General features: G+C 42.0%; 1 protein-coding gene across 3 annotated transcripts in view; it reads right to left on the bottom strand.

Annotated features, from left to right (window-relative positions):
• Positions 1-555: 555 nt before the first annotated feature.
• Positions 556-23,513, bottom strand: part of miga2 (mitoguardin 2) — a 56,347-nt gene continuing 33,389 nt past the window's right edge. For all 3 annotated transcript variants that reach the window (XM_039762567.1, XM_039762569.1, XM_039762568.1), the window contains exons 10-16: positions 19,324-19,396; positions 16,577-16,663; positions 12,092-12,190; positions 11,435-11,569; positions 9,624-9,677; positions 4,417-4,533; positions 556-3,832 (exon numbers count right to left, since the gene is read on the bottom strand). In XM_039762567.1, the coding sequence (XP_039618501.1) occupies positions 3,635-3,832; positions 4,417-4,533; positions 9,624-9,677; positions 11,435-11,569; positions 12,092-12,190; positions 16,577-16,663; positions 19,324-19,396 (763 nt within the window). In that variant the 3' untranslated portion in view covers positions 556-3,634. The remainder of the gene's footprint in view (positions 3,833-4,416; positions 4,534-9,623; positions 9,678-11,434; positions 11,570-12,091; positions 12,191-16,576; positions 16,664-19,323; positions 19,397-23,513) is intronic.

Genomic DNA, 23,513 nt, shown 5'->3' with positions numbered 1-23,513 from the left:
TGAAAGAGAAACCAGGCGTCCATATTAGATATGAAAACATACAACCTGAACGGGGTCGCACCTCTTAAAGTCTTCAACTTCTTCAGCCAGCGGCCGGGTGGTCCGGAGATGGCAAATCTGACCAAACTGTCTTCTCTCTCCCACTGCTTTGTAAATTCATCTGAACGTCGAGAGTCTCGCTGCCTGCTTTATGTAAGACATTGAATCAGTCAAACAACTGGGCCAACCAGTAAGTCGCCATAATCTGGCCGATTGTTAATTACGGTACTCACCTGCAAGTCCCAAGGCTCCACGTCACGGATCCTTCCAAGCGTTTACACTCTGGTTAGTTTAGCCAGGCGCTCCTATAAATAATTCTTATTCCTATTTTCCCAGAATGTTAAGTTGGGACACGTTTTGGAGAAGCGCCTTATGAATATTCATGAGCTCATTTGTGCCTACCTGAGTTTCAGCAACCGAACAGAACTGAGCGCCGAGCCCAGCGGCGTACGGCCGTCAGCTACACAATTCTAAAATGAAAACCCCACAGAAAATCGAAAGACGACAAACTCGGTGAACTCGTGAACTTCGCTCCTCTCCACGTTTATTAAACATCAAGAAAGTGACGACAAACAAATCAAAATACAGAAAAGAGCTTTTTGTTTTATTGTCACAGCTACGACCAACTGTAAAGTAACAGAGACACAGACAGATAACAAAAAGAGGCACCAAAAGACCGAGGAGGAGGAGGAGGTGGGCTGTGCCAGGGGGTCCGGCCACAACTCTCATTTGATTTGATTTATCAAAGCGCGGCCCCCGAAGTGGCGGTCAAGCAGCAGACGTCACACAGCAGCTCGTCCACTCTGGACCCTGAGATAGTGGGGGCGGCTCGGATTCAACCTTGCAGGCTGTGTGGACCGCCAGACTCGCCACCACTGACGGAGAGCAAAAATAAAAAGTGACCTCATGAGCAGCGGACGACTACAATTAAAACGCCTCCCTCAATGCCACAAACTCCTGAAAAGTAAAATGAAAAACTAAATACGACAACTCCTGTGCCTCGACGCATAAAATCTCCTAGTGGCCACTTGGTGCAGGCTGGTAAGACGCCATTGCCAGTTTGATCAGACTGGCGCTACTCCACAACTAGAATGTCACTCGGACGTGGCACGGCAGCGGAGGAAGTCGTTCAGCAGGACATTCCTTTGATTTCTCGTAAATTGTAGTCAGCCATTTGCTTTTGTCCACATTACCATAGCGTGCAGACATTGAGAAGGCTGAGAAGATCAGAAGGGTAACGGGATACGGGTGGGCACAGTTGGGCGTGCAACGCCTTACACGATGACAGTAAAAACTGTGCTTCACTTACAAGCGTGCAAGGCAAGAAAAACCCAGCGAGGCCAAAACGAGTCAACAGGAACAAAGACGCCGGGGCAAAGGCCGCTCACCCTGGTCCCTGTGAGACGCGGCGGGCACACTTAGCCAGATGTACACACAAGAGGTCATACAGATGTGCAGATCCAGCGTATACAGCGCACAGGGCTACGCATTTTCACCCGTGTCTGTCATGTGCCAGTCCCTCTAGCTTTCAAACGTTCTTATTTAAAGCAGACGTTCCCATATAAAGATGAAGAACTAAAGAGACACGAGTGGGGATTTAAAGCGGCAGTAAAACACAAACTGACCAAAGTTTCAGCTTACGCCTTCTGCCAACTCCGGGAAGCGAACGTCTTTAAAACGCTTTTAAAATGAAACCCTCCAGGTGGCACGTCCCCCCTCGGACTCGCCATTAAGTGCCCTCAAACAGAAGCGACTCGCGTCCGCAGAGCAGCCTGCCCACCCTTCAGTTATTCATGCTGTGCCGGACCCCCCAATCGCCTACAATCAGCCCTGCCTTTTAGCTTTTTTTCCCCTTCATCTGCCTCGTTTGTGCCCCTTTGGTCATCCATTTTTCGTTCTAACACGATGCCCACTAGCAGCAGCTGACTCGCCTACCTGAGAAGCAATAGTGCAATGACAGACGACCTGTACAGGTAAGAGTGGGGACATCTGATCAGTGCAATGGCAGTGTCTGCAGACAGAGCTGAGCACTGGGCCGGGCCTTCTCTCTACGTCCATGAAGAAAGGCTTCAGTGATCATCCGAAACAGCAAAGTTAAAAACGTCAGAGCTACTGACAACACTGTGCCGTGCCGAGAACGGGGCTGGCGACGTCCCTCAGCCTGCTTTAAAACCCCCGTGTTGGAGACACTGCTCTGCTTGGCACCCAGCGGGCGGACGTCGCAGCTCCATTACCAATCCATACCCACCAGGGTGGGACGTTATGTTCTCCTTTTCTTTCACAGGGGGGCTCTCATCTGCAGCCACATCCAAAGCACTGGCTACAAGTTCAAATGCAGAACAAACACAAATGAGACTTGATGGGGACACACGTGGAGTAGGTTAAGGTTTCATGTCATCAGGTCATTTCTTTCCATTTTGTTATTCTGATCTTTCCCTCCTAAACGCTGGAAACCAGAAGGCCGCGAGTCAAGTGCACCCTCCAAAACGCACCAAATTTCATCCGTGATCAGAAATCCCTGCGCTTTGCCCACCCTTCTGGACACAGCTCTCCGTAGCGATCCCTCTACCGTTCATCTTTGTGCCAGGATTGGTCCCCATGACTGATGCTCACCTTCTCCTTCATGTTTTAGTCCTCGATTTACACACTGCGGGGGTACGGGACCTTAGACCTTTGAGGAATCTGGATAGTCCTGAGCCCCTCTAACCGTCAGCCAGCGTCTTAACTGCAGGTCACACGGCAGACGCCAGCACTCTGGCCCACTGAGCAGCACATGACGGTTGGTCCTCCCTTCACAGTCACACGAGTCTCTCGTGTTGTCACCTCCTGAGCTTCTTAACAAAGTCACTCCATCCTGTGGCTTACATTCAGCCAACCAAGCTTTTAGTCATGTGACCACCCAGCTGGCACATCACGGAAGGAATCCAGCAGAGTGCAGAGGGGGGCATCTATGAAGAGCAGCGCCCTGCCAGGAGGTGGCCGACTGCGTCTACAGGATCTCAACCTGAACTGCAAATTGAGCGCTCCTAAGATGAGGGTCTTTATGTCATCTGCAGGTGCCAACCTACTGTGCAAATCACATGACAGGTGGAGTCTGACGCCGTGTATCCGGGTCTCGATTCTACTGAGGGGTTAGGGTAAAGGAAATGTCCCAATGTCCAATTTAAAAAAAGGGAGTTCTTCCAAAATTTGCTTGGACCCTAGGCCTTCTCTCTAACGTTTTTTTATTCCAAAGAATCTCATTTAAATTGTAAGGCAAAAGGTGTCCACTCCTAACGCACAGGCAGACCACTTGTGGGAATGCCTTCCAGTGTCTGCAAGAATCCTCCCACCTAAGCATTAAAAAAAGAAGAAAGACCAAAAGAACAAAATGGAGAAGTCAGCATCCATGATTAAGATGTCCCCCTGCCAGAGCCGCGTCCAAACCTGTCCTGGAGTGGGCACTCATGCAGTGCCAAGTGAAGGAGCAGAGTGATTAATGACAAGCATCTGTAAGGTAAAAAGACCAAAGGTCTTCAGCAGAATTTCTCTCCCAGTGTGGAAGCACATTTACTGAAAAAGAAAAAGAAAAAAAAAAAACCACGAAGCGTCTTCCTCAGTTCAGTCCTGCAGTTCCGTTTCCCAGCAAGACGGACCCATTGGGCTCCATCAGGCTCTCCATGCCCAGGTAACCGAGCAGAATTTCACTTCGTCTCCGGGACAACTGCATCAAGTCGTCGGCCAGCGTCTGCACTGATGCATAGGACACTTTATCAAGGTCGAACATGTCCTTTAGGAACTGGACGATATGTTGCTGTTGACCAAAACAAAAAGGGCACACGTTAACTCCTCATTACAATCCAATACAATGCCATTTATTTCTGTGGAGCCCAAAATCACACAAGGAGGGTCACAGTGGGTTTTACCAGGCCCTGCCTCTTGACAGCCCCCCAGCCTCGACTCTCTAAGAAGACGAGGAAAAACTCCCAAAAAACTGGAAGAAACCTGGGAAAGGCAGTTCAGAGAGAGACCCCTTACCAGGTAGGCTGGGCATGCAGTGGGTGTCAAAAAGAAAAGGGGGGTCAATACAATAATACAATACAGTAGACAGAAGAGAACACAAGTCATCCTCAACACAATAGAACACGTTAAATGAGAGCTTCTGTCAGTTACTATCTGCCTTGAAACAATTCCAATGATGGCTGGACTCCTCCGAATGAGAAGAAAAGCGCAGAACACCACAGGTGGTCCTCACACAGTCTGACCGAGTGCATAAGCTACGTACACTACAGTACCAACAGTACAGCAGGCGGTGGACTGGCTGACTGATGGACAGCACTGGCCTTCAAGTCGAAATAAAACCTTACAGTGACACCGTAGACATTTATGAACTCTCACCTTGAATATCCGGCACACTTCAGACAGCTGCTGCTTGGGGCCGAGGAATCCAAATGCCAAAACAGGACTGACGTGCTCAGAAATGGAGTAGAAATGGGAAATGAAGCCGTCGGGTACCTGCAAAAAGTGACTTGTAGTTAGTCACCCTTTCTGTTCTCCTCCCTCCTTTTACTCTGTAATTTGAACTTTACTCAAGTATGTACAAGGCAGGGCCCCCCAAACCTTTTTACCCCTTAGAGCTACTTTTACAAAATGAAAAGGGCTGAGAGAGAGCTACTCGTGTTTTCTAACGTCTATTCTCGTCACTCATTTCAACCCAAACAAACTGAATAAGCTTGTAGAGCACTTTAAAAAACTGCTGAAAACACATTAGTGTAACATGGCCTTCTCATAACTTCACTTTAACTTAATCCTGATACTCTGTATGTTCAATTCATCATCATAACTATTCACAGTGGCTCTAAAATCCGTACTGACCCCCACTCTCTCTTCTGTTTCTTTTTCTGGTTTCTTTGTGGTGGCGATCTGCGCCACCTCCACGCCACCTCCACCTACTCAAAGCATCCTGATGCTCCAACATTGATGGACTGAAAGCCAGAAGTCTACGTGACCATCATCATCAGGTCCTTCCATGAAAACCCTAAATACAAAGAGGACTGTTTGACTTATGTTAGGTAGATTGTCCAGAGGGGACTGGACTGGCGGTCTCTTGGCCTGGAATCCCTACAGATTTGATTTTTTTTTCTCCAGCCTCTGGAGTTTTTTTTTTTGTTTTTTTCTGTCCACCCTGGCCATCGGACCTTACTTATTCTATGTTAATTAATGTTTATTTTTTATTGAATCTTCTATTTTTCTATTCTTCATTTTGTAAAGAACTTTGAGCTACATTTTTTTTGTATGAAAATGTGCTATATAAATAAATGTTGATTGACTAATTGAAGAGTGGCGGCTCTGAGCTGGTATCCCAAAGGTTGCCAGTTCGAATCCCCGTCACTGCCAAAAGAGATCCTACTCTGCTGGGCCCTTGAGGGCGCTCGCTGTACAATGGCTGACCCTGCGCTCTGACCCCAAGGGGTATGCGAACACTAACACATTCCTAATACAAGAAACTGTATAAGGTGAAATAAAGAACAAAAAAATTAAAAAAATGTTGGTGTCCACAACTCACATTGTGCATTAAAACATCACAAATAAATCTAGATTTCACCTGCAAGTACATTTTTGTACGAGTGTATGCACTTTTTCTAGCGTACCTCACATTATTGAATTAAAACAGAACAATGTAACTCCAAATCCACAGATATTCCTTCTTCATTTGTCACATGTCACTTTATTCACAGGTCCAGTCACATGTGTGATGTGTTGTTTAGTTGGTCACATGACTGGCACTGAGCTGTATGGTGCAGTGGAGCCACTCAGGTTCACTCTGATGGAGTCATTTCAGTGTTCGTCTGTCCGTCTTGTTCTGATTTCATGACATTCATGTCAGACTCACAGACGTATGGAGACCCAAACATAGCAGACATTTTCAGAGCTGCTTGGTGAAGATTCTTGTACTTATCTGACTCGACTAAGCTCCAGAAATGCTGTTGAGACTTTAACTGCACATTATTTTGAAGGTTTACTAATACATAATATAGAAAATCCAATGTCTATCTGTCTGTCTGTCTGTATTTCATGAGAGAACTACTTCACGGATTTAGAGCAGGTTTTTTTTTTTTTTATAATTTGCTTGAACATTCCGGTTGATTTTGCGACTTCTCTCATTTCGCTATGTATCAGAGTTCACTTGCAGTACCGATTTATTAGCGCGAATCTGCGAAACACGCCGCGGGCCGAGGAGAGGGGCCTTCCTCACTCACCCACCAGCTTCGGGGCGTGTGCCTTAACTCTGCTTAGCTAGCGAACGAGAGAACAACTGAATTCAACTCCGTTTGATATTTAAAATAAAGTGTTACTTCGGTCTTGATGAGTTTGAGTCCAGATATTCTCTTAAGTGTACGCCACATTGAAAAGAGAGACTGGAACTCGGATTGTGAATCGGGATTTTGTGTTAAATATGATTTTCTGAAAAGATCGCCAACCCCTAATTTGACTAATCAAGTTTTCAAATTTATGTTGGATTCATTAACCTTTTGGCGAGCTACTTAGAAAGGGTTACGAGCTACCGGTAGCTCATGAGCGACATGTTGAAGGCCCCTGGTATAACGAATACATCAAGTTAAAAAGAAACTACTGCCCCGAGATAACATGTTAGACGGAGGACTCACTTTCGTTGTTCTGCAAGGGTGACATACTCGGGGTATACAAATGACTTTAAGACTCTTTAAACACTTTAAGCATCGCTTAATACGACAGGAGAAGACAAGAGTTTCTCGTTCAGGTAACAACGAGGCTCGAAAAGGCATAAAGTGAAGGAAAGAAAACAAACTGACTCAGAAGAACACAAAGGATGTTTGGATTGGACTGGGCATCATCAGTGGACTTGAGCAATCCAGGGCTGAGGTGCAAGAAGGAAATGTGGATAAAAACTAACACCCTGAACCAATCCCTCCTCTCCCAATGGCCAGTCCACCCTCACCATCCCTACCACTTCAACAGCTATGGCCAGTAATGAGTCCACCTCTGATCATCAGTATCGGCCTTCCACAACCGATGACCAAGTAAGCCCACAGGAAAAGCCACGGGTCCCGCTGGACTCGGTTCTTGAGTTCTTAAGACCTGTGTTGACCAACCTTGTAGTGTCCTCTGTCACCTGTTCTGTCTGTCACGAAGGCTGTAAAAAGTGCTGCTGCAGTGGAAAACAAGGTCCAAAGGAGGCAGGCACTCCATCTGCTGATGACTAGTGGCACTTAAGTGTCACATCATGAAGACCTTTGATAGAGTGGTCCTGGAATATATGGGTCCTCTTATGAAAGACCACCTGAAACCATTGGACTTTGCAAATGGAGTGGAAGATGCAATTTCCTACCTGATCCACAATGTTTATTCTCACCTGGACAAAGCTGGCAGAACTCTGAGGATTGTGTTTTTTGATTTCTCCTATGACGGCAATAGCAACCAGCCACCCCTGTTAAGGGGTACGCTCAGGGGGTATGCAGGTGGGCGAGTCTGTGGTGTCCGGGATATCTCAGATATGAATGTGAGCAACACTGGCGCACCACAAGGAACATGAAGACACAACCCGGTATACCTCTTTGTCTGGCTGAGCTCATGGGCTTCCTGAACATCTCACGTCCCCTTATTGTTTGTCATGTATTATTAGTCCCCGATTAGATGTGCTCTCCTGGTACAGCGTCTTTTCTTTTCTTTCTGTGTATTTCACTGCACTGTTTAATTTCACATGAATTGCTTTTAAAATTCAGCTCAGCAAATTTCAGAATGAAAGTAACGAGCTGAATAACTCAACAATTATAGGCTGAATGGACCTACTCAGAGTGAGCCATTGGTCCATCACACCAACACGATTACAACGGGCTAGTGGAGAGAAATTGTGGATTATTCAGATGATACCAAACAACTCTTTCCAAAAATGTATAAACCAGGATCATTCTTTAATTGTAATGCGTCTATTAGTGGGTGGAGTGGTGGTTCTTAGGGTAGGAATTTGCACTGGTAATCAGAAGGTTCAAATCCCGAAAACGCCACAAGTGACTCTACTTAATAGGGCCCTTGAGCAAGGAAGGCCATTAACCTGAGGTTGCTCCGTCGTGGGTATCGAGCCCAGCATGTCCAACCTGCGGGGAAAAAACCTGGAGCTTGGTGGCAGAATTGGCACTCCAGCCACCATAAAAAGCCTCCCACTGTTTCATTGCCTCTGAACTCGTGTGGTGCTGAGGTGTCATGGCTGCACTCGGGTCCTAATCTGGGATCCTGAGTTGGTTTGTCCTGTGGTGGGTGCGGCGGCAGTGCAATGTTTCAGCAGAGACTCCTAACCTCTCTCCCTCCATTAGTCCTGTACTGTTAGGCAGTGAGACCTTAACAAAGCGTCCTGTTGGCCTTAATCACGCTTACTGCATAAAGCATCAGTAAAGCGCTCATTCACATCAACAGGTTGTGTTACGCTGGAAAATGACTGGTGAATACAAAAGTGTTGCGTATCTGGCCGAAGCTGTGTGTAGCTCACGTTGAATTGTTGCTTCTGTTCATTTGAAGTTATTATTTTTCATTCCTTAGGTTAGTTGTTTTATTTAATATGTGATGTGTTAATTATGTACTGTCTTTTTAAATACAGTTCTCTTCCATGGTCTTTGTGGGTGGAGCCAGGACCACCCTGTTGTCCCCACTTCTATTTCAACTGGTTCAGAAGTGGGAATCATTCTTAGTTTATTGAGGTTTCACAGTGATTGCATTGTTCGAATATCTTCGTGTCTTGTTTTCTCAGAGTATTGGGACTTGTTTGCTGTGGACTGCCAGTCAGGCGACTCATTGTCGGTCTCTTTTTGCTCTGTGCCGTTACCCCGTAGCTCAGTGTTTCCCAGCCTCAGTCCTGTGGCCCCCTGTGGCGGCAGGTTTTTGTTCCAACCAGCTTCTGTTTTTAATTGGACTCCTGGGCTAATTAAGTGATGTGTTATTTCCCAAGTTCTGTGCTTTGGGAACAACATAGAAATTAGAAAATGAAGTTTGGTAAAAAAAAAAAAAATATATATATATATATATATATATATATATATATATATATAACAGTTCTGTGACAATAATGTATTTTTTTCTTTTTAATCTTTATATTTTCATTCTACTTTTCTAGGTGTTCTAATTGTTTAATCCATTCTTTACTAATTAGGGGCTCTGACTCTAAAGTACTTGCAGCCTCTGATTATTCAGTGTGTCGTTTACCGGCGTGTCTGCGCTGCTCATTTTTAATTGTCATCAATAAGATACAACGAAGGGGAAAAACTGCACAGAGAAAGAGCAAAATAGAATGAAGTCAACCAAAGAGAGCTAAGCATTTAAATGGATAGCAAAAGCAGAAATCTTTCTAAATGTCTTATAAATGTAAACATCAGGCTGCTCTGCTTTTCTGAATGTCGAATAAAAGATGAAGAATCTCCGCTAATTAAATGAGATCAGTGCTGTCAGGTGTTGTCACTGATTAGGAATCTGCTTGGAACAAAAACCTGCAGCCACAGTGTGACCTGAGGACCGAGGTTGGGAAACGCTGCTCTAGACAAAAAGTCATCCCTCAGAGTATTTGGCTTTTCACTTACCATAAGAAGACGTCTCTTTGCCTTTAACACTGACCAACAAGCTGTTGCAAGTGCCTAGGGGAAAGAGAGAAGGAAAAACCATAAAACACCAAAATGAATCAAAGTCTGAAACAGGCCATCAACTTCCCAGTGATTGAGCAGTTCTCAACGAAACAAAACTCCTCCAGACCACCTGAATGTCTCACTGAGGACACAAACCTTTAGTCAAGACCTCGCCTGTGTGGCTTTTCACAATTCAAAGTTGAAAGGTGTTTAAAAACGTAGTGCTCCATATTCTACTATCGATGACTAAAGAGACGAGACACACTGCAGTCAGGCATGCAGTAACACAAGAACCCGGGAAGGCTTAAGGGGATGAAATTATTTGGTGAGTTGTGGGCCTTCTGCTGAATGTGCTGCTGATGGACAGTGTGACAAAGTGAAGTGCCGAATAAACAAGAGTCACATAACTTATCTTATCAGGCAATTAAAAGTGAGGCTTAAAAACAAAGAATCGGCTAAGACAGAGGCGGTAGCTTCAGGGCTGGAATGCATATGGCGGAGTTATATCTTGGTAGAAGAAATAATAAATAATAATAAAAATGCTCGACCCCTCTCTCTCTCTTATCAATGTGAAGATGTGTCCTGTGACCCTGGGAAACCTGAAGAAGGATCAAATCAACTGCTTACTACTATTTACCATGAATGCCCTGAAAGCCAAGAAAGAAACGTCAGGACTTTACTCAATAACTGACATTGTCCACAAACACAAGACACGAATGAGCCTGCAATAAGTTGAGTAAGAAATATAGCAAAAGTTAGACCTCTTGTAACATTGCAAGATGCTGAGAAATGAGTGGACGCTTTTGTTTTCAGTCGACTAGATTAATATAACACACTCCTCTCAGGACCACTCAAAAAAGATATCAATCGATTGAAACGAGTGCAGAATACAGCTGCTAGAATTTTAACTCGGAAAAGAAAATCTGAGCACATCACGCCAGTCTTAGCGTCGTTACACTGGTTACCCGTGTCATTTAGAATTGGCTTTTAAATTCTGCTTACGGTTTACAAAGCCTTCAATAATCTGCTCCATCTTATATATCAGAATGTCTGAAATCTTATATTCCAAATCGTAACCTCAGATCTTCAAATGAGTGTCCAAGAGCTAAACTTAAAAGAAGTGGTGAGGCAGGCGGGTGGCCTTCTGCTGTTATGCACCTCAAATCTGGAATGGCTGAACAATAGGAATTCGTCAGGCTAACACAGTGGAGCACACGGTTGAGAACTCATTACTTAACATGGCTTTCTCAGAGCTTCATCTTAGTTTAATCCTGATGCTCTGTATATTCAATTAATTATCATTATTATTCCTGGTGACTCCATAATCCGTACTGACCCCTACTTTCTCTCTTCTGTTCTTTTTCCAGTTTTCTGTGGTGTTGATCTGCTCCCCCACCACCTAATCAAAGCACCATGATGTCTCCTCCACTGATGGATTAAAGGCCAGAAGTCCACATGACCGTCATCATCAAGTTCTTCCATGAGAACCCTGAAAACCATGAGGACTGATTGAGGTCATTGATGTCAGGTAGAATGCCTAGAGGTGGCTGGGTGGTCTCGTGGCCCCTGCAGATTTTATTTTTTTTTCTGTCATAAATTGTCAGTCGACGTTTTACCTTCAATATTAGAATGGGATTATTGTTTACAAGAAACCACAACAGTGACCAAACAAGTGACATTCATTATGTACATCCCATCTGCTCGGTTACTCTGAAGTGTATAGAGTTTCAGGAAAATGGACAGATGGTGTAGCCTCTGGTGACGCTTACCGTCTCCTTGAAGCTGTCAGACAGCCAGCGGTTACGGAGAACAGCAACAACAGAGCCCGGGGGATTTTCCAGATCTTCAAAGGCGTCCATCAGAATAAAATCAAGCACAATGTCGAAGAAGTTCATGCAGACAACCTGAGGAAAAGACAACTCAGATAAAAGTCACATCCAGGGACCCTCACCTTTAGCTCACTTGGCATTCTCCCAAACTTGCAATTCAAAAAAGAGATGAGGGAAAAAAACCAAATCAACCCCATAGGCTACAATTACCAGCAGGGACCTCCATGTTACACTGCCAGTGAGCTGCTTACCTACCCACTTGTGGGCATGTGCTGCCCTCTGCTGGAAACCTGCAAAAAAAAAAAACTCCTAGCAGAAGGACGTGCCACCATGGAGAGTGCTACGCGCGCCAGTGATGGACCACTAGGGAGACAATTTGGCAGTGCTGCATGGTGCCTGTTCAGGTTCAACATTTGAACACTAAAATCTTTCCTTTTTTTGACCCATGTACAGTATGAGGATGTCATTTCTAACAGTAGCGTTTGAATGCCCAAGTCTTGGGTACATAAATGAAACAGGAGGCCCCCTTTGTCCCAGCGGGTTTTCACAAATGAAGGAGAACTCTTTTGTATGTTGTGGACAATCTCGACTACTTACCCCTCTTCCCTCGAGCTCCATCTTAGTGGTGGCCCAGGTCTCTTCCCTCTGTGTATATCTCAGCATTTCTTCATAGCTTTCTAAGAATCCTTTGCTATTCTGGGGGGGGAAAATAAACACCGGTGTTACTAAAATGGAGTCCAGTTTAATGACCCCACTTCATTAAATGAAACCTGTCCTGACCCGCTGCATTTCACTTTCGGTATCAAAGTAACTTAACCATTTGATTTCAGCACATACAGTATACTGTGGGCATATTTAACACCTGATAACTGTAATAACAGGGCTGGATTAAGACCCTTAGATGCCCTAAGCACTAGTGGTGCCCCCTTACACTAGTAATTCAAAATGTTAAAACAATATCAAACTAGAAAATAAAATTTTATTTTATTGAAAATTCGAAATTAAATAAAAAACACACTTATAGTAAGAAGGAAAATAATATTTATTTTTGTATGCTTCCTTTTATTTTTCTCTTAATAATTTTCTCCTAATTGCAAACTCTTTGATTAGATCTTCATAATCAATCTTACGTAACACATCTGCTTCTATACACAATAGACATGAGGCCTCCAGCCTGCCTTGATGCATAGTAGTTCTGTTGAGGGGATTTTTAATATACTTCAGAGAAAACGAGCGCTCAGCTGAGCAGTTTGTGACCATTAATGTTAAAAATATACAAAAGGCAATGTCTTCACTCAATATTGTCTTCTAAAATGATTCTATAAAGTCCTGCATGACTGAATCTTGTTTTTACATTTCCTGTTGCACTGAACTTATGGCGCACATATAAATGAAACTGTGAGAAATTCCTGTCGAAGTCGTCAGGGTGAGCAGTACTTGGAAAGCCTTTCAATGTCAGTAGATGATGAAGTGACATAACATGGCAGATCACTTAGAAAAGAAAATCTCTCAGCTATTTCTGTGTGTATCTCGCCTCTCCTTTTCAGTTTGTCATCAATTATGCAAAAGGTGCCGATATGAAATTGATCTCTGGACTACAAATTATCTCCTGCTAAAACCTGTAGAAATCGACTTTAACCCCAAAACTGATTTTAAAATGTATTTTGTGCAGCGCTGCTTTTCGATAATGATCTGATCGTGTTTTTATCATCACTTGAAGCTGCAGTTTTACAAATTTTAACATTTGGAGTCGATTTTAAAGGTTTTTTTGAAACGTACGGTTTTCATTTTGACATGAAAACCGTAGATTTACCATTTTGATTATTTATTTTATTTAAGGCATTTGTGTCAGTTTAGCAAATCTATTTACACATATTCTTAGTACAGTACAGGATTTGAAGAATATTTTGTGAAAATTTTTTTAAGATAGATAGATACTTTATTAATCCCAAGGGGAAATTCACATAATCCAGCAGCAGTATACTGATACAAAGAAACAATATTAAATTAAAGAGTAATAAAAATGAAAAAAATTAAAATAAAATTAATGTTCGCATTTACTCCCCCGGGTGGAATTGAAGAGTCGCATAGTGTGGGGTCTCCTCAGTCTATCAGTGGAGCAGGACGGTGACAAAAGTCTGTCACTGAAGCTACTCCTCTGTCTGGAGATGATCCTGTTCAGTGGATGCAGTGGACTCTTCATGATTGACAGGAGTTTGCTTAATGCCCGTCGCTCTGCCACAGATGTTAAACTGTCCAACTTTACTCCTACAATAGAGCCTGCCTTCTTAACAAGTTTGTCCAGGCGTGAGATTAATAAATCTTTATTAGTAAAAAAGTAATAGTAATCAGCTGTACGATTTTCACTTTTACATAATGTAAATGAATTTAAAAATATCCAAGAATATAATTAGACTTACCAGAATATATATTTTTTTTTTTGCTTAAAACAGAAAATAGCGCTTTCTATGCACTAGAAATGTATTTTAAGTTAAATAACAGATAATTCACGAAACACAACAATTATGTGATCATAATTTTTCATCAACTATTAACTATTATTTAAAAATATAAAAACCATATTGTTTTGAATCAAATTATTTTCACAATATTTTGACATAACATGGCGTTTAAGGGAATCACCATGAAACAGGAATTCCCGATGGCACCAGTATGCACAACACACTGTGTAATCTACGGGAGGTACAGGGAGGCATTATTCATTTTTCATTAAATTTTGAAAATGGCTATAAATTTCATTAATGTAATAATTTATGTGATAAATTCAGCCATGAAAAATTTTTGTGGTGCCCTAAGCATGTGCTGGCTTTGCTTATATGGTTAATCCAGCACTGAGTAATAATAATACTAATGTGTTAATACAACGCGGTACACTTCCTATTCATTTGCCTCTTCCATGTTTCACACTGGTCACCAGTCTCATTTGTTTGTTGGACCGTTTGTGGTGGAAAGATTTCGAGCATAAGTTGAAAAATATTGTGTAGGTTTTAATTTGTAAGCCAGATAAAGTAAATGTAATAGGAGCTTGTGTCTTTTACTTCCTTTATGTGCTTTGATGTTTACCTGCCCAACAAACCCACTGCAGCTCCAGGATGAGCAATTGATGGAGCGTCAGACCAGCTTGGCAAGGGTGACTGCGCTTGGACTTGGAGCCTTTAATGCACCCACTGCAGGAAGGCCACAAACTGACTGAACAAAGCAACTGGGGGCCGAGTTGTACCTGAGCGCTTTCACTGGTAACTGGTCAGAAAGGGACAGGAAAACTAACTCTATTGGTCTAAAGCGAGGGCTGCTTATGATTGGTTTTGAATTGGAGACCATTCCGTACCATAAAGCCCCACTGGTTTGTGCTTTCTGGTAAGAATGGCATGAAGCTAGTCACTTTGCCTTCACCTTTCTCTCTCTCATCACCTTGCCATGAAGAGAAGACCACGATGAAGACCTCTCGGCAGCCATATAACCTGCTTCAATACTCCACTCAAAGGCCATGTGGTAGCAAAGCCAGACAGACTGAAGAGAAGCAGAGAGCCGCCTATGGACACAAGAGGCACTGCTACTTACTGTAGGCTGTAAGGGTTTGGTTCATTGTGTTCCGCTTCCTTAATATTTTTGGACATTTGTATCAATAATACATGAGATTAAATGTGTTATTTGACTCCTGTCTGTTTTCTAATTGTCTGAGGTTATCGAAGTAGAAGGGAAGGGGCGAGGAAGCGCTAAAGTACCTGATCACTGAGAGGTAAGTATTTGGGATTTGACTTTAGACATGTTATTAAGGAGGACAAAAGGCATAAACAGGGTCACCATAGGAAATCCACAATAAAACCACCGTATACACCTTCTGCTAACTGACCTGACCTAACGCAGTGCAGCTTTAGTGCCCAGGTACCTTTGGACTGCTGATCACGTGTGCCGTTAAGTTTTCTTCATTCAAGTCACTGAAGATCATCTTTGTTCATTTTTCAGACTTAAACAAAATTCGGGACACCCTGGGTCTCCAGCTCTTTGCTGTGCATAATTTGAGGTTCTTTTCTATGTCTGCACATTTATCATTTACGAATTATGAAATCTGAACCATAATGAACACGGGACAGGCGCTATCTAAATAAAATGCATCCTTATTATTATAGTAGTATTACTACCCAACACTCCCCAAATAAAATCTATACAAACATACTGTATTCACTACTCCAGGTTATTTAAAATTAATTTCATGATTTCAATGTTTAATGTGGTCATTAAATCTGAGCATGAAATTTTGTAATCTACTCTCTACATATATAAAATCCTAAGCCTAAAGTGCAACGTTTTTATGTCACGTTTTAAATTGGGCTTATTTTAAAACCTACATATATATGTTTGGTGTCCTTCCTTTCAGAGTTTATCGAACTTTAATGTGATGATGTTAGATTTTCAGATTCTTATTCCGTTCCTAAATTAGAAAGTACAATATCAAGAAAGTCGTGGTTTTTAATATCAAGAACGTTGTGGTTTTTATTTTTGATCGAGTAAACTTTCTTTCACAGGAACAAACTAAAAATAAAATGATCTCTTCATCACACCAATGTTTGTATTGAGGTGATTTAGTTCGCTGAAGGTTGACTCACGATGACTTTAGTGATTTCTCCTGTTATTTAAATGCGTCATTTTTTAATAAAAGCTGTTTTACCTATAAGAATGTCAGTTATAACAAATGGATCGTTTATTTAGTCATCGAGCACAGTGGACCTCAGTTTAACGGGAATACTCCAATCAAAATATTTTATTCTCATTTCATGATTTTTACTCCGTTAATTAATTTCTCTTTTACATATTTGTAGAATTTTGTGATTTTGATTCCGATAAATAAGACTTTTTCTTTTGTACATTTACAGATTTTATTCATATTCTGTCCGCCCCCTAGTTGAATATAAAAAAACCCTGACCCTTTTGATTCTCAGCCTTTCACAAACACTTTTTTCAACCCATTTCCGAGAAGTCGTCTTGGTCCACATTTATAAAGACATTACATTTGAAATGCTCTCCCGTGATGACCTACCGCCATCTTTGTCTGGAGATTACCTTGTCTGCTCTGGTCATAAGGCCTGCGATCATCTGCTTCCCAATCTCGCTGAAAAACAGCCGGTAGGTATCATCCAAGAACAAAAGCTGAAAAAGTGCAAACATCTTGGATTGAAATGACCTGGCCAGATCAATCATTCATTCATTCATTCGTTTAGATGAGCTATAAAATACATATGGTGCCATTTCTTACCACCCTGCAGTAGACTGGTGGGTGCCCGTTCTAGGGACTGTTCTTGCCTTGCACCCAGCTCTTGCTGGAATGGGCTCCAGTATCCCCCAGGACGCTGCTCTGGGTAAGGGGGATTGGAAGATGTATGATGGATGAATTCTTTCTTCCTTTAAAATTGTGCTCTTTATTTGTTTTGATGGTTAAAGGTGTGCGATGTGCGATGTTATCCATTCTATACAGAAGGCCAGACTACAATGAGCGCTATTATCATTGTTTTTCCAAACATACCCCATTTTGTTAATCAGCAGAAATCTATTATGGGAATACTGGGGCAAGACTTAAAACTACCTGTGGATGAGGTGTCTGTCAACAGGAAAAATTCCAGTACAAACTCACACCAGGCAAACGTAACGAAGGGCACACACTTCAACTGCAGGGGTGAACCAAATTACTGTCACTTCCATATAAACACACCGAAGTGGAACAAGAAATGTCAACAAAAGGGGTCTATAAGAACCTGGGCATTCAGATCAGTCAACTGAAACGTACAAATCCAGTGTGAGCAGATACCTGGAGGAACGAAACAAGCCATCATGACCACAGTGTGAAAACAGCCGCCTTAGGGAGGCTTCCAAACCTCTTTATTGTTTCTTCTCAGGTCTTCTACTGTGGCAGGCAGTATGGCGGAGTGGTTTGGACTTCAGGCCCTGAGGTTGTGAGTTCAAATCCCACCACTGACACTGTGTGACCCTGAACAAGTCACTTGACCTGCCTGTGAGCTCCAACTGAAAAACCTAACGAAGTCTTGTGAGTCACCTTGGATAAATAAGTAAATGTACTGTTAAGGTGACAGCAGGGTAATGCAGTTTATTCAAAAAAACAAAAACCAAAGACACACAAATGTTCTACGTCAGTCAGGATTTGTGTGGTCTCTAAAGACCAATTTATATCCTGTCTAAGGGAATGGCGTATGAACGAGTGTCAGGTCTAGCGAATACGGACGCATTGTCAGAAGACAAGCACTCGCTCGCTCGCCCAGGGGCAGAAACATAAATAAAGTCAATAAGGAGAAAGCCACTTCCACGCTGTCTATGAATGCTCATCCATCCTGGCGTACGACCGAGGACTTCACAAGTGGACTGGTGGTCGACATTCTTCCTCGTCTTCTGTATGCTGCGTTAGCTTTACTAGAATACCATCAAGCTGGCCTTCCTTTCTTTGGGATTTGTTAAATGTATAATATATATATATATATATATATATATATATATATATATATATATATATATATATATATATATATATATATATATATTTGTGAATATTTGGCCTGACATGTCAAAAACGGTCCCCATGTGACGTACACACCATCAGTCACCTCAGCAAAATCATAAGCAAGTGTCTTTTAAACATCAGTCATACAAAAACGAAAGTTGGGAATGAAAGGTCAAATTAGCTGCTATAATGTGCACCCGCTCCTTTTACTTCTTATTTTTTATTATTCCTTCAAGTCTCAAGTCCCTCAATACACAGTTTATACACATTTCTAAAAAGATGTGCAGGCAAAAGACTTTGACATACAGTACATGCCAATGGCCATTTATAGGGTATGATTACTTACAAGCCTGCAGTGGGCTTTTCACTACTGCCAGCCAGCCAGCCAGCCATCCGTTATCTGAACAACTCGGGGTCGGGGGGCTGGGGGGCCGAGACAATTCTGACAGCAGCAGACGCAAGGCATGAGCAGGTCCAAGAGGGGACACCCATTCATGGCAGAGCCCACTCACGCACAAATGCGCTCTCACTGCCATTGGACTAATTCACCATCACCAGTTAACTTAAAATGCTTTAAAAGAAAAACAAAGTATTAAACAAAAAATAAAAAATAACGACGACACAGAAACAGGCAGAATGTGCAAACTGCAGAAGGACAGTAACTGAGCCCGGGATTTAAGGGTGCTCTCCTACAACTGTGTGGCAGCGGCACTAACTACTGCGCCGCCATGCTGAATTGCTTTCATGTTGAATTTAACTGAATTCTCTCATGAAATGTATGTGGCAGTTTGGGTTAAGTGCACTGCGGACCACCAGCACTCAGAGCCCCTAAGTGAGCCGCTTCACCATCTAGGGCTGAAAGTGCAGGAATCTGCCAACAGTGCAATTGGATATTTTAATTCTGAACGTTTTATTACAAATACAAAAGGGCTGATTGCTGGAGGTCCTAAATGGAAACAATAAAATCATTATAAGCAGATGTGACTTAGAAGGTGCATAAATAATTGATTTCTGATTATTATAAGCGCAGTACTAATGAAAGTGAAAGTAACAAAACCAAATCAATCAGCAGGTAAACATTCTTAACAAGTTTTAAAAGAAATGACTTCAAAGAACACGGCCATGCAAATTACAGAGCAGCTGCTTGCCCCGCTCGCCCACGTTGGCCAGAAGCACCACACATTCACAGTGAAGCAGGCCTCGCTCACACAGGTACACCATTTCATTTGACGATATCCTGAAGTGCACTTTCAATGGACAAAGAGAAGAAACACTGAAAGACGAGAAGAGACTGACGTACCTGGAATGCCTGCCGGACACAATGCAGCTTTGCCAGAAAATCCTGGTCACTGTAACACTCCAAGATATCTGATCTAGAAAATGAAAAAAGGCAGGACAGGTTTGAAAATGGTTAAGGTGCAAGATTAATTAATTGGCTGTCAATCGGGCAGCCGGGTCAAATGTAACCGCTGGCCCTCTGCAACTTATGTAATGCTCTGTGGGACAGAATTCAACATGAGAGGGAGAACAAAAAAAATATTGGAACTGAGTGACCGACAACACACACACACACACACACAAAACAAGTCTGGGTGCAGTTATTAAAGGTACTGAGGACCCAACAAATGGTGAAACACTGGAACGGGACTTCAGAGCCGTCGGTAATGATGAACATCAAAGCATAAAGAAGAAGAGAAACCCGTTGGAATGCAATACTCTGTAATAATCAAGGCAGACGTCACAGAGCCTTTGTACTGCTACGGATTACTTTTAAATAAATGTAATGGAGTCACTTGCAAGGGTTTGGTGTATAAATGGTATATTTCTTTATCTGTTCAACAGATCTTTTGGAGAGAGATACGGTAAGTGAACTTGACTTGAATAGACAAAGAGATTTGAAAATTATGTAGGCATACAGGAGAAAGACAGCTAGCACGTAGTAAACCATCCTATAGACCAGAGGTGTCCAACTCCGGGTCTGGTGGGCCGCAGTGGCTGCAGCTTTTCATTCTAACCCCTTTCCTAATCAGTGACCAGTTTTCACTGCTAATTTAATTCTTTTTCCTTTCATTTTAATAGCCCCCTGTCTTTAAGGATTAAGTGCTCTGAATTGATTCTTTTCTTCATTAAATGACAGCCAAACAGAAATGAGACGTGAAACAAGCTGACAGACAACCAGCTAATTCGGGGCTTCAAACTCCAACTAATTTCACTTTCTTAATGATAAGCCAATTATTCTTGCTGTTAATTAAACTCGTTGTTTAATTCCATGGCTTGCTGCTGCTCTCGTTCTGCCACAGCAGTCTTTTCCAGGACTGTTGATTTTTCTGTTTTTTCTAAGAACACCACCAAAATGTGTTGGTGACCTGAGAGATCAGCCTTCACGAGACCTTCACCTTTCTTTACTTTCAGATACTGTGTGAGCTGGTTCCGTGTCTCACTATTGTTTGGCTGCTAAATAAGGAAAACGAAACAACAAAGAGGCCTGACTAAAGTTAATTAAAATTAAGGCAAAAGAAGTGAATTAGCAGCAAGAACCGGTCACTAATTAAGAAGATGGTTAGAATGAAAACCTGCAGCCACTGTGGCCCTCCAGGACTGGAGTTCGACACCAGTGCTATAGACTGTGGAAAGACTTAGAAACGTCAAGTTCAAAACGTGTCACATGATCCAAGCTGCACCATTCATAGCCATACACTGTACATTGCTATTATAAAAAACTGTCATGCATGCATGTCGGAAGACCTCCATACAGGCTCCGTCGAGGTGTGTAATAACCCACTGGGACAAAAGAGGGCACTATTGCTAACACGGCCATCTTCTTTTCTCCCTGCAGTACAGAAAAACTGCCCAGTGAGGTCAACTGACCCCGCCCCTTCTGGGTCACCATCCATAAAAGTGCCAGCTTCCCAGAAGGAGGCATTATTTTGGCAAGAGCAACCCTGACCCGTGACTAGAAGCCAAACCCTGTTTCACTGTTTTGATGCCCAGATACAAGGGCACAGACACTTAAGGAGTGATCTTTTAGTTTCAGTATTAAACGGGACAATCTGCTTGGCACCCCATATATATATGTGGCTGCAGGTTTTTCTTCCAACCAGCTTTTGTTTTAAATTGGACTCCTGGGCTAATTAAGTGATGTGTTATTTCCCAGGTTCTGTGTTTTGGGAACAATATAGAAATAAAAAAACTAAGTTTGGTAATATATATATATATATATATATATATATACACATACACACACACACATATACATACATACATATATATATATATATATATACACACATATTAAAATGAAAATATTATTAAAAAGAAACAAATACATTATTCTCATATATTCTCTTGGTATGTGTGTATATATATACACACACACACACACACACACACACGCACATACCAAGAGAATAATGTATTTGTTTCTTTTTAGTAATATTTTCATCTTGATTTTCATTCTTCTTTTCTAGGTGTTCTAATTGTTTAATCCATGATATACTAATTAGTAGGTCTGATGCTAAAGTAGTTGCAGCCTTTGATTATTCAGTGTGTTGTTTGCCTGGGTGTCTGCCTGCGCTGCCCATTTTTAATTGTCATTAATAAGATACAACGAAGGGAAAAAACTGCACAGAGAAAGGGCAACATAGAATGAAGTCAACCAAAGAGTTAAGCATTTAAATGGATAGCAAAAGCAGAAATCTTTCTAAATGTCTTATAAATGTAAACCTCAGGCTGCTGTGCTTTTCTGAATGTCGAATAAAAGATGAAGAATCTCCGCTAATTAAATGAGATGAGTGCTGTCAGGTGTTATCACTGATTAGGAATCTGCTTGGAACAAAAGCCTGCAGCCACAGTGTGACCTCAGGACCGAAACTGGGAAACGCTGCTCTAGACAGTAGCCTCTCTTTTTCTTTTTCTTCCCGTGTATGTAATGTTTCTCTGACTGCCTTCTTTCATTTCTGAAACATTTCTAGACTTCATTCTGTTCTTGCGCAACACAGTACTGAAGTATTGGTTAATGTCCTAGTCATTTCACATATAGATTACTCTCATGCTATTCTATTTGGCATCCCCAAAAAACGTATCCATCGCTTACAACTTATATAAAATTCTGCTGCTAGGATATTTAACTGCTGTTCTAAATCCACTGATCATATTACACAGATTCTCTCCCAGCTTCCCTGGCTCCATGTTTACTACTGAATACAACTCACAACACCGCTCTTGACATTTAAAGCTCTCCTCACTCTCGCTCCTTCACTACCTCACTGATCTCCGGTAGACCTACACTCCCTCGTGCTCACTCAGATCCTCATCGGCAACTCGACTTTCTGTACCACACATCAAACTCTGTGCTATGGGAGCTCGAGCATTGTGTCATAGCGCCCCTCAAGTCTGGAATTCTCTCTCTCCTCTTCTCTCTCATATCCTTCAGCTGGACTCAACAACATAATTTAAAACTGCCCTTCAAACTTACTTCTTCAGCCTGGCCTACCAACTATGAGTTTATCAAAGTCACAGCCAGTTATCTTTCATGTTTGCTACTACCTCTGTACCTTACTGCTATTTGATTTTATCGCCCTCCTTGTTTTTATATTTTATTACTGTTGTTGAACTTCATTGTAAGGTGACCTCGAGTGTTAAGAAAGGCGCCTATTAAATAAAAGGTATTGTTATTATTATTAAGACCAATTCACCACAGTTTGTTTTGACTTTGTGACCAGTCAAACTCGGCATATTCGCCTAATTCTTTGTTAGTTGTGGTAAATAAACTTCAAAGACCCCTGATATTCTATATGGTGGTCCACAAGGCTCTATCCTGGGTCCGCTGCTCTTTTCAATTTACATGCCTCCATTAGGTCAGATTGTCTCAGGCATAACGTGAGCTACCACAGCTATGCCGATGACACGCAGCTGTATTTATCAACAGCGCCTGATGACCCCGACTCACTTGATTCACTGACACAATGTTTCACTTGTGTTTCCGAATGGATGAGTAGTAATTTTCTCAAACTAAATAAAGAGAAAACAGAAATTTTAGTGGTTGGCAATAATGGATATAATGTGGTTATTAGCAATATACTTGATGCATTAGGATTAAAAGTCAAGACGGAGGAAAAGAATTTAGGGGTAACTGTTGACTCTGACCTGAATTTTAAAATCACATATTAATCAGATCACTAGGACAGCATTTTTTCACTTAAGTATAGCAAAAGTTAGACCTCTTATAACATTGAAAGATGTTGAGAAATGAGTTCACACTTTTGTTTTCAGTCGACTAGATTACTGTGACGCACTCCTCTCAGGACCACCCAAAAAAAACAATCGATTACAACGAGCGCAGAATGGAGCTGCTAGAATCCTAACTAGGAAAAGAAAATCTGAGCACATCACACCAGTCCTGATGTCACTACACTGGTTACCTGTGTCATTAAAATTGACTTTAAAATCCTGCTTATGGTTTACAAAACCTTAAATAATCTGCTCCATCTT

This window comes from Polypterus senegalus, chromosome 9 (assembly GCF_016835505.1).
Source record: "Polypterus senegalus isolate Bchr_013 chromosome 9, ASM1683550v1, whole genome shotgun sequence".
NCBI lineage: Eukaryota > Metazoa > Chordata > Cladistia > Polypteriformes > Polypteridae > Polypterus > Polypterus senegalus.
The sequence above is the reverse complement of the archived record's forward strand: the minus strand, read 5'-3'. Positions and strand labels throughout refer to the sequence as shown.